We start from the raw sequence: 12,658 nt of genomic DNA, 5'->3' as shown, positions 1-12,658 counted from the left end.
TTAAAGCATGAAAATTTCCTAAATATTGATCACAAACAATTCTAAATTGATCGGTGTTCTATTAATTAATAGAATTTCTGCGGAAAAATTATTATTAAATTTTATTTATTTTGCAAACAAATTTTCCCATATCTTACTTAAATAGAGCAAATTATAAATTTCTTTTAGTTTGTTGTTTGTCCCTTTTAAAATTGGTCTGGTACCTGTATACTGTACCAAAAAATTACCTGGTTTTTTCTTTACCCCTTAAGAAATATGCTTATAACCATAACGCAGCATCAATAAAATTAAGAACGATGAAAATATTTCTTGTTAAAATTGTTTCTTCTAAAATTAAAATAAATGCATTTTGAAAATTTTACAAAAATAAATAAAATCATAATACAATAAAAATTTGTTTACACTGATAAGAGAAAATATTCTTAACATAAACTGAAAAGTAAAGTATATAACTTAGAAAAGCACTTCATTTCCATTTATGCTTTTGATAGTGACAAACACAATGTGTCTTAAAAAAAGATTAAAAAGAGTTTCTACAACTTTTTTTATTTTATTTGTTTAATAATAACACTACTTAACTGATTTTAAAAATGTACAAAATTCCCACAACCTTCTACCGAAGGAAATGCACAAGTGGGCGACCTTTGTGCTAAAATACAAACTAAGGTAGACAACGTTAAAGAGCACAAAAAAAGCAGACAGCTGTTTCGGATGCTCAAAGGGCAACCTTCATCAGTGCAACAGGATGAAGGTTGCCCTTTGAGCATCCGAAACAGCTGTCTGCTTTTTTTGTGCTCTTTAACGTTGTCTACCTTAGTTTCCACCGAAGGAGCAATATGGATTTAGAAAAGGACACAGCACAGCCGACCAGGCGCTTTATTTTAGCCAAAGAGTCAGAGACGCACACAACATGAAACCTACAAATCATACCATAGCTACCTTTCTAGACCTTTCTAAGGCTTTTGACAGAGTTTGGTCTCAGAAGCTGATTATCAAATTGTATTACAAATTCGGTATACGAGGTAGAGCACTGTCTTGGATCTATAATTTTTTGAGAGATAGACATAGAGTGAGGTTCAACCTTAAATAGTTTTAAAATAAGCCAAGGTGTTCCTCAGGGCTCAGTATTAAGCCCTACTTTGTTCACACTCTTTATTGCAGGAATTGAAAATGTCATACCTGAGAACTGTGAAATTGAGACTTTTTGCAGATGCCACTGTTCTCTGGAGTTCCGGCTCTGATATTGAAAACGTTGAGGAGAGAGTGAATATGGCTCTGACAGACATGTGGGGCTTTACTGTTAACCACAAACTGTGTTTTAACCGTTCAAAGTCTAACGTTTGTTTCGTCACAACTAATAGAAAATTATATAATATCCGACCAGGAATCCAGTTGAATGGTCAGCTACTGGAAGTGGAGGAACACCCAAAATATTTCGGCTTCATTCCAGATCCTGAGATTCTGGGAAATAGTAATCTAGAACATCTTACTCTGAGAGCTAAGAAACGCATTAATATCCTTAAATACATTTCGGGTCGTGATTGGGGTGCCGATGCTAGTACCCTTAGAAATACATGTCTCTCTTATTCGACCCATTTTGGAACACGGCTTTCCCATCTTTTGCAGTGCTTCAGATTCAAACCTGCAGAAGCTCGAACGTGTTCAAATCAGTGCTGCAAGAATCATCACGGGCCTTCGCGATTCCTGCCCGAATGACATCGTACTTTATGAAGCTGATCTGCAGCCTAGGAGAAACGCATGTTTGGTGAAGTACTACAGTAAGCTCTCCAGTTTGGGCTCCTTGGCTCGGGGCAGCAATAGAAGAGAACAAACTGCCCTTACTCGTTTCCTCAGTGGACATCTGTCATCAATAACTTATGACGATGGTAATAAACACTTTGAAATCTGCACTAAGAGTTCTGCTGCCCAGGCCACCCCAGACCACATTTTGTCTTGTCTGTGACTTACCAGGCTGGACCTGGTTCAAGCTTCCCTGGTTGTGCTAGACCTTTTTAGAGTGAATTTTGCTCATATCAATTTATATTTAAAGAGATTTTTGGAGGAAAGCCAAGACATCTAAACATTTAAGAATTTTATATTTATGTTTACTTAAAAAAAAGCTAACTCCTAATTGTATTTAAACTTAAAAGTAGAACGCTCTTACGAGAAAATTGAATAAATTTTTATTTGGTTCTATTCAAATTAAAACTATTTACATAAATAATAAAAAAATAAAGTTTCAAAATGATTATTTAAAAAAATAATAATGTAAGCCATTGACGGTTCTGTTCACAAAAAGTCTCATTTTAACCTGCAGTTTTCTCCGCAGAGCAAAACCGGTTTTTCCATGTTATTAGATAGGGAAATTGTATACAGGGGATAAACATTCTTCCAATTTTTCCCATTTGCTAAAATGCCAGTTGCTTAATCTGTGGTGTAAACCAGCCAACCTTGAATAAAAATGTTAACTGTGTTAAGTAGCATTTTTTATAAAAACATACGTTAGAATGGACAAACTCAATTTTATCCACGGTCATTTGTTATTAATATTTTCCAGGGTGTATAGCCAAATCTTTCAACTAAAAATAAGCACCTTTTAAATACTTTTTAAGAAATATTTTTAAGCACTATATACATTAACAAAATGCAAATTAATTTTCAAAGACTTGATCAAATAACTAGTTTCTGAAAGAAAGAAAAACTCTTTTCTGGATTATATTAGCCATTATAAAATGATCAAGAGATTTTTCGGATTAATAACAGAGGGTGAAAAATGAAGCCTGAAATTGAGGATATCAAAATGCAGCAAAATTGCACATGAGAGTGCAAGAATCTCACCGAACCCTGCTCAGTAGTCGTACATGCGAACTCAAGTAATTCATCAAACATGCGAAATGTTTTAGAAATACACTACGCTTTCATACGCTATGGACCAACGTTACGCCGAAATGGATTGCGGTTGAATGAATTGCGTAAACATTTGAATAGAACAATGTGAAAAGTACGGTTTTGCATAATACGTGGCAAAAAATTGACATGGTAAAAAAATCATTTTCGAAAAGGGAAAATTAAGCACTACCAATAAAAACTACTTAAACCAATAAAAAGTCCCTTTAAGGGCCTTTAAAAAACGAAAACTGGCACCCAAAAGCACTTTTTAAAAACGTTACGCACCATGTTTTCCATTACTTTGATGACAGTATCTTTTTTGATAATGTAAGTTATTGTTAAATAATCTGTTCTTTTTCACATTTAAAAGCATATTATAAATAGCAATTTTCTAGAAGTATAATAATTCTTTGCATAGCTATTGAATAAAGGGGAGAAAGAAGAAAAAAATCAAAAAATAAACACATTGGTGATTTAGTGAATTGGTGTATTTAGTAGAATCAGTGAATAGGCAAATCAACTTCTTAATAGGTAACTAAGTTATTAAACAAATAATTTTTTTAAAACTATATTTTGTTGTACCCTGAATTTTGTTTCTTTACAAATTATGACACAATTTACGACAAACAACAGACAAAGTGACTGGAAATAATATGTTTTTTTTCTATTCCTGTGATGTGATTGCATAAACCTCCCTCATTATTAATTTTACTTATAACAGACTTGACGAACATTCAAAGAAAATGAGTATAAAAAGAAAACAGAAAGAATTAGAAAGCGAATACAGAGAAACCTCAGTTAAGCGGACATTCTTGGGACCGAAAAAAAATTGTTCGTTTAGGGAAGAATACCCTAATAACAAACATTAACACTGTAAATTATTTTTTGAATATTTTTGAAGTTATAGAAAGAGTTAAATAATCCACAATAACTATCTACAAGGATATTTATTTGAACTTTAAAAAATATTTTTTCTATATAAAAGAATATATAAAAAGTTTGATATAAAATACATAATTCTAAGTGAAACTACAGATAAATGAATATAATTTTCCTATTAGCAAAGATATTCAAGTTAGACATGTAATACCCAATAGGAGCTTTTAGTTCTCAGCCGGTTTCAATTATTAGGTTTACATCTCCCAACACCTACCTATTCACTTGATAGGAAACATAGTTAATATCTCCTAGAAATTAAATCTCCCAGGATTCACAGGGAAAAAAAGCAATGCATACCTGTAAGTTATGAGAACCTATGGGGTTGATTTTTCACAATTGATCATCTATCAAGTGTTTACCCCAGCTGAGTTATACAGGAGTTTGTGTGTGAACAGTAGGTTTCACAAAAGAAAGAGAAAAAAAACTTAATTCAGAGTGCGCAGCCAAATCTTTCAACAAAAAATAAGCACCATTTAATTACTTTTTAAGCACTCAAAAAATATTTTTAAGCACCATATACATTAACAAAATGCAAAACAATTTTTAAAGACTTTACATGATCATGATAAAATAACAAGTTTCTGACAAAAAAAACTTATTTCTTGATTATATTAGCCATTATAAAATGATCGAGAGATTTTTCCGTTCAATATCAGAGGGTGGAAAATGAAGCCTGAAACTGAGAATATTTTGCAAAATGCAGCAAATTTACACATGTGAGCGCAATAACCCAGCTCAGTAGACGCACCTGAGGAATCCAAAGTATTTCATCAAACATGTAAAATGATTGCCGCTTTTAAACGCTACGGACCGAATGTAAACCAAAATGCATTTTGGACTAGTGAATTGTTAAAACGTTGAACAGAACAATGCTAAAAGCACGTTTTTGTATAATACGTGGCGAAAATCGACATGGTAAAGAAAAAACACTAATTTTTGAAAAGGGAAAATTAAGCACTTTTTAAAAACACCCAATAAAAAAAAGCACATTTAAGGGCTTCTAAAAAACGAAAATAAGTACCTTTAGCACTTTTTAAAAAAGCTACGCCCCATGTAATTTATATTGGCACAATTTATACGGCCCTTCACTCAAAAATGGTGTTTTAAACAATGAGAAGAATGTAATAAATATATATTTACCATCCCTATAGTCAAGAGTAGTTTCGCTCTGAGTGTATTTATAGCCCCTCAGATGAAGACGCAAACGATTGATTCCCACAAATATTGCATTATTGCTGGCACACTGGAAGTATCGTTTACCTTTGATGCTCCCATCACACACGCCATGTTCTGGATGAACCTAAAAAAACAAACACAATTATTCAATGCTAATCTGTGTATACTATCATATTCAATAAAATATAGTAGGGTTTGTGGCGTAATTACCACAATGATTATTAGACATCAATTCACTAGTTTATAAGATATGCTAACTCTAATGAATCTTGGGGTACCTTTTGAAAGATGAAGGTGGGCATTGTCGGTTTCTACTCTCCCCACATGGGTGACCTGGACGTGATACGATCACGCCTACTTACACACATTGAAAAGTTGACCAGCTATTTGTGACAGCGTCATTGTCTTCCTCACGCGGTTGCTTCTCAGCCTCTTTTACACACAATGGGATACTGACCACACTCGATTGCTAACAGCAACACAGGAGAGACTACACACACAACCGTGAACTTAATACAGCTCTCACCACAAGCGCTCATATTCCGTTGAGTTTAATATAACTCTCCTGGTCTTATGCAAAGACGGCAATTAATGGTATCCATTTATCAAATTCTACACCAGATAAAATACTGGTGAAGGAGTATTGTGCCCTAACTACCACTACAATTATTAAATATCAATTCACTACTATATAAGACTTGAGATACCTTCGGATAGATGAAGGTCGGCATTCCCAACAGGTTTCACAACAATATGTGGAGAGGCAGAAAACATCTTTTAGCTTTTGGAGGCCAAATTTTATGTCCTTTGATAATTATTATTTGGTGTCATAAGAACAATATAATTTAATCTTAATTAAAAGACAAGAAATATGCATATATATATATATATATATATATATATATATATATATATATATATATATATATATATATATATATATATATATATATATATTTGCATATGCAAATATAAAATCCTAGATCATTCATTTTTAAATAAAGATTTGAACTTTAATTGATAACATATTTCAGTTAAATAAAATTTTTTAGAAAATTGCCTGTAGTGTATCTACCACTACAAAAATATAATTCCATTTCACTAATATATAAGACATGTTAACTCGATACTTTAGTGGGGTACCTTTTCATGGATGAAGGTTGACATTGTCGATAACTACTATCCCCACAATGTCTACAAGAAATTTTGAAGAAAAAATATTCCATTTAAAATTATGGAGAAGTGTTAATACTTTGAATTCATTGAACTCATGATATTCATTTTTTTTTAGTGTCCTGCAAGATATAGGTTTTTTCTGTAGGAAATACCGACCCTGTAATTAAGTCATTAATTATAAAACAAAAACTAAATGGAACAGAGCTCCTGAAAATATAATTGGTTTTCTTCTCCAGGACTTTTCAGGGTGGCCACTCAAATCTAAAAAAATAAGTATGAAAGAAACTACTTTTTTTTAATGCATTATTTCACCTTTAATAGATTGACAGGGTTGCCACTCAAATATAGAAAAAAATATTCCCGTGTTTTCCCTGTACATATTATACACAATATATTAAGAGAAAAAAACACAATCACTGTGCTCTTGCATGAGCTGTATTAGGCTAACTATCTTTATTAATTTTAATTGCTGGAAAAACAGCTGAACATACTTAAATAATGGTATAGTAAATGAATTAGTTTAGTAACAGATGAAATATCATGGTTAAATATCCCATAGATTATGCTTTGAGTGGTCACCATTTTTTAAAAAACAAAATTCCTTGCATTTTCCCTGTTATTTTAAGTGATTTTTAAATTCCCTATATTTTCCAGGTTTTCCCTGTGGAGTGGCAGCCCTGTTTTTCCAGAAAAGGTTGCATATAAGTAATTTCCACGACTTTAGAAGTCCTCCATGAAGGGGAGTTTGTCATCCAAGAGTTTCCGGTATTCTAGGTTGGGCAATAACACAGTTAAGTCACAAATCTGATATAGATTGCCCATTCATTCCCAGTTAAGAAAAAAAATCAATAAAATAACACTAAGCCGTGGTAACTCAGGGATAGAGCGTTCGCCTTCCAATGAGGTGAACTGGGTTTATCAGTATCCTCAGTGGTAGGCGGATCATGGGCTAGAGTCCCTTTGCCAGCAGGCTAACGTTGGGAGGTTTCTGTGGTTTTCATCACCATGCAACTCAAATGCGGGAAGTCCTCCACAAAAGCAAATTTCTTTCCATACCTAATCCAAGATTTTCCATGTCTTCTGCATCAGGTTCAAAAATACAAGGCTACGGAGTTGAACATTAATAGTCGTAAACCCAAAAGAAGGGTCGGCTGTTCAAGGATGGTTATAAAATAATAAAAAATAAAATAATACTCACCAATATATATGGCAACATTACTTTTAAAAAGTAACGAGTAAAAGTACAAGTATTTTTAAAAAAAGTAACGAGTAAAAAGTTCTTACTTTAAAAAGTAAGGAGTAAAAAGTACAAGTACTAAACAAAAAAAGTAACAATTTAAAAGTACATTTCTAGGAAATCGAAAATTCAAAGTAACCTAAAATTTTTTGAATAAATATAATTAAATAAAAATTCTTTATGTTCTTCTTATGTTCTTTAATGTTTTTGCAAAATTGTTGTTATTTATTTAATTATATTTAATTTTGAAAGTTATGGACATTAATTTATTTTTAAATTCGGAAGAATATTATAATATAATTTTATAATATAATCGTATAATATAATTTTAAAATCAAATATAATTTTAATATCTAACTTTTTATGGATTTGCACGAAAAAGAAATTTTATCTATTTATTTTCATTTTTAGTTTATTATTTTTATTTATTTAAATTACCATTGATTTAAGATTGTTTTACACTATAGAAACATGTTTTAAAAACAAAAACATAAACAAAGCAAACACGGGGTTTCAGAGAGCTTTGTGATCTTTGAGCTGGTAAAAAATAATTGAATGTGCAGTATAAGTTGAAACAGAACAGTCTACAGTTTTATTTGTAACAATTACTAATGCTGAAGTCATGCAAGAAAATCATTTTCCAAACATTTCTGCCTAACGGAATAATTAAAATTTGTAAACGAATTTTAGTATCAGCGGCTAAATTAATACCTTCAAGTTTTCAAGAGTTAAAATAGTAATTATAATAGTTTTCAATAGCATAAATAGTTCTGAAGTTCTAAGAGATTTGACTGGGCGTTGTTTGACAAGGTCGGGCATAAACATAATTTCAGTAAAAAATGTACTAGGTAAAAATGTATTTAGTAAAAAATATATTAAGACAAAAATGTATTATTAGTGAGTTCAAAAAGAAAATTAAAAAACGTAATAACAAAATCCAAAATTTTTTATTTAAAATGTATTAAATAAATGCATAAAACTCGAAAATGAATGGAAATAACTTGCTAATTGGCATTTTTATTCATTTTGCAAAATAATTGCAGTTTGAAAGTGGTGCCACGTAGTCTGCTGCGAGAATTTCTCAGAACGTGCTTAGCCACGCTGAATAAGCATTCCATGGGAGGCCAAGGTATTTAGACACGAAGTTAGCTGCGAATGCATATATATTGCACATTAATTTTATAAATTAAAAGAACATAAGCATCTTCTTTAATAAATTTTTTTTTTAGAAAGATTACCGAATTTTAGAAAAAGTAACGATTTTATTCGACATTCTGTTACAAATACTTGTTCTTTTTCCCTAAAAAAGTTAACGAAAGTACAAGTAAAAGTACTAAATTTAAAAAGTAACGAAGTACAAGTAAAAGTACATACTTTTTACTTGTACCAGCGCTACAAGTAACGAAAGTAAAAGTACTGCCATATATGCTCACCAATAACTCCACACCATATAAGATCCCTTTTCCCAATTCAGGAACATTTCCACAGAATCGAACGATTCCTTCCACAGGATCAAGATCAGCTCCCAAATCCACGTTGACATTACTACCTTCAACAATCATGGCAGCTTCTTTGAGCCACTGTTCATCACCAAGAACACGGAGGCGGTCTCTTACGGGAGAAACGGGAACTAAAATCTCGGCTTCAAAAGGAGTTAATTCATGAACATCACTATCGTTGCAAAGCATATATACATTATCATGATCTAAAGACTGGACACAAATTGAGGAAGAGCCTGGTTCAGATTTTATTTCCTGTAATATGCTCCCGGGTACGAGTTGAACCTCCGTCTCCAGTGCTAACTTATTGAACAATAAATTAGGGCGATTGTCATCAGTAAGTTTTTTGCCGTAGCACTCTTCAATAAGTAGAAATTTGCGTTTTTTGGGTCGATCCATGTTTTGCTGCTGCAAGACCTGCAATAAAAACATGACCATTGGTTTAAAGATTTATATCACATAAGTTTAAACTCCATGGCAGAATTGAGGCGACATTGTTGCAGAACGTTATAGAGTTTTTGCAAAAATATTTTTCATTTAGGAAGGGAAAACTTTTGTTATTTTTCACTGCATCACTTTTCGAAAAAAAATTTTTCTTTTTTTTTTTTTGCAGAATTTTTTTCAAAAATGCTTTTCTTGTGTATCAGAAAGGAAAGAAAAAATCATCATTTTTCTATTCTCATTTAAGATTTTTAAAAAAATCATTTAAAAAATTAGATTTTTAAAAAATTAATTACATAAACAAAAAAAAAAACAGAAATCGAGAAAATTTAAAAGATAGTTCACTCTAGAAATTATGATCTTTCTTTCATTATTTTTTTTTCCTTAAAGAACACCATATTTTACATACACTTATTTGAGTATCACTTTTTCAAAATCCTATTCGCTTGATGAGGAAATAATTCGTGCATTTTTCCGCCTACAAATTGCAAAAATATTACCTATTTTTATTAGAATTAAAAAAATATTATTTTTACAATTAAAAATGTTATACATTTTTATTCTATAATTTCTTCTGTAAACACAACATTTCTGTTACTTTGTATTAGTAATTGTTATAATTAAAAGTATCTTTAGGCAAAATATTAGTGCTAGGGAAATTTGCAGCAGAAAGCCTGAAAAAATTCTGCACAGGGAATTTAAACATTGTAGTAAAAGATGATTGCATCATAATAAACGAATACATGAGCATATAATAGCGACAGATAATAAAATAGGTAGGCTTCATCACCAGGATAAAGATTACACCACCATAAAAACATTTCCAATACCAGACACTCTAAGAAAAAGCAAACCAACATGAGATAGCCAGGAAAAAGATTTACTGGTACTCCTGTTTGACAGAAGGTGCTGGCGCACCACAGCAGGCACTGCAGAAAAGCAAACAAACAAATGGGGGAGGATTGCTGAGAATCTTTTTAAAAAGCCTCTAAATTTGTTTCTAAGAAAAATAAAAAAGCTGAATTGAAAGAGCACCAGAAAGAATGTTTTTTGTACAGGTTTAACAGTATAGTATTTTTTAGAATCATTTTATAAAATTCAACTTAAATTTAAACACAAAGTACAGTTTTCAAAGGCCTTATATTTGTAAATTTTGTTACACGTATTGCAGCGTCAAATTAAGGTGAATTTTTATAATCATAATATCTGTCTGACTCTATTGAGGGTACAAACAAATTTCAATTTATGAAGATAGTGCTGTATATTTATCCTGTAAATTCAGTTACCAGATTGGTATTGAGGACAAAAAACATGAGAAAACTTGCAGGTTTAAGACTAGCCAAAAAAATAAAACTCCCCCCCCCCCATCTGTCAAATCAGTGAAGAATAAAAAACCTAAAAGATGATTCACTGTTCCATATTCAGATAAAATCCATAACTATAGATCCGAAATGATCAGAATATGAAATAAAAACCAATTACTTCTTTCTTTTGCTGAAATAAAAATTTCAACATTAACCTTCCAAGCCTCGAGTCCTAGGGTAAACTTACGCGGAAATTTCCCTGCAATGCACTACTCTCCTATTGAATTACATAGGGAAATCAGTTTTTTGATGCAAGAAAGCTTGCAGTAAAACATACCAAAACTATGGATACCAATTAAAAATATACTGTTCTTCGTTGAGGATGTTTTATAGTAAATGTCCTTTAATAAAATATTTGTAATTTCACTGTCCACTTATTAATCTTCATAAACAACCATGAAAAGAATAATCTGTGATATTAAAAGGACAATAAATTTTCTACTTCTTAATCCATTTATTAATATGTACATTTTAATGTGCAAATTTTATTATGAATTTAATAGCTCATCTATTCAGAATCAAATATATACATCAAAGTATGAAATTCAATTCAAACATTGCTTATTTAATCTTTTGAGTTTTGCTTGAATATTAAAAAGTTCATTTTAAATGGGTCAATCTAATAGCAATTTAAATTACAAAATAAATAAATTAAAAATATTAATATATGTTTATAATTGATTTTTAAAAAAATACAATTTTTTAAAATTAAGAATACAATTAAGTAATTTAGAGTTAAATAAATGAAAGGAATATTTTTCCAACTAAGATTGAATTCATATTTCAATCTCATTTTCATTAGAAAACTATATGCAATATTCAACTTACATTCCAGCTATATTTAAGCCAAAATAATAATTACTGTCACAGAGGTTATCTGATGAAATCTATCATTAAACATATGGCTGAACAATTCCAGAAAATATAAATGCTAATCAGGTAACACTTTTTTTTGTTAATTTTTTATTAATGACAATCTTTCAGAATAACCTTGTAAAACCTAAAACATACTTCAATAATTAATTTTAATAATAACATGCAATATTTTTGAGTTAATGTATAATTGATGATTAATTTTATTTATCTGCAATACACTACTGAATAAGAACAACTTTTTTATGGTACAAAAAAAAAAAATAAGAAAAGCTAAAAGATCAATACAAAACAGAGGATCTATCACTTATTAAATCTAATAGATATCCAAATAATTGTTGTTTGTTTTCACAAATATAAGTTAATAGATTTTTTTTTAAATTATATTTCCTTATATAGACGTACAATAATATGAAATTTTAAAATGCGTAAAAATATCTGCAAATTCGACACTTACTTTGGAGTTAAACAAATTTAAATGAACTCATAATAAATAATTATTATTAATCTGAGCCATTAATACACTTTTGGTGCTATAAAGTTTTGAAAGAAATAATCGAAGAACCTGTATTTCATAATTTAGACGATTTGTTTATATTTTTTCACTTGTCAAACGCAACAAAATATTCAATACACTACGCTTGCTTAATGCTTGCATTGAGTTAGACTACTTATTTGTGTTTTTCTATCAGACGTTGCTTAGCAGCCGCCAATAAGAATAAAACAGATAAATCCTATTGGCTAATTTTATCATCGTTGAAATCTTTACTGCTTAATCGTTGTTCACGTTTACTTGCCCATTTGGTCAAGTTTTGTCACATCACCTATTTGGGAACAATGTAGATTTGAATTCCCTTTATAGTTTTTTTAACCTTGTGGAAGACCTTTTCATAATTCACTTCCACTACAACTCTTCTACACCTGGTAATAAGACGGATTTTATTCCTAACCACTTAAACAAAGTGGCCTTAGAAGTTATAAATATGATTCCTCAGCGTGACATTAAGATTTACAATCACAGAAGCAAAATTGACAATCGAACAGGCAATGGAATCTACATTGAA

At 30.7% G+C, this 12,658-nt stretch overlaps 1 protein-coding gene across 2 annotated transcripts in view; it reads right to left on the bottom strand.

Annotated features, from left to right (window-relative positions):
- The window catches only part of CYLD (ubiquitin carboxyl-terminal hydrolase CYLD), a 77,916-nt gene extending 65,683 nt beyond the window's left edge, over positions 1-12,233 (bottom strand). Inside the window, exons 1-3 of one of the 2 annotated variants that reach the window (XM_021148454.4) lie at positions 12,052-12,233; positions 8,851-9,333; positions 4,969-5,128 (exon numbers count right to left, since the gene is read on the bottom strand). In XM_021148454.4, the coding sequence (XP_021004113.1) occupies positions 4,969-5,128; positions 8,851-9,315 (625 nt within the window). In that variant the 5' untranslated portion in view covers positions 9,316-9,333; positions 12,052-12,233. The remainder of the gene's footprint in view (positions 1-4,968; positions 5,129-8,850; positions 9,334-12,051) is intronic. The other variant, XM_071179379.2, reaches the window with a different exon arrangement.
- Between the last annotated feature and the right edge of the window lie 425 nt (positions 12,234-12,658).

Source organism: Parasteatoda tepidariorum, chromosome 1 (genome assembly GCF_982258835.1).
Source record: "Parasteatoda tepidariorum strain Cologne lab strain chromosome 1, Ptep-v5.0, whole genome shotgun sequence".
Taxonomy (NCBI): Eukaryota; Metazoa; Arthropoda; class Arachnida; order Araneae; family Theridiidae; genus Parasteatoda; species Parasteatoda tepidariorum.
Note: the sequence above shows the minus strand (reverse complement) of the source record. Positions and strands in the feature narration are given on the sequence as shown.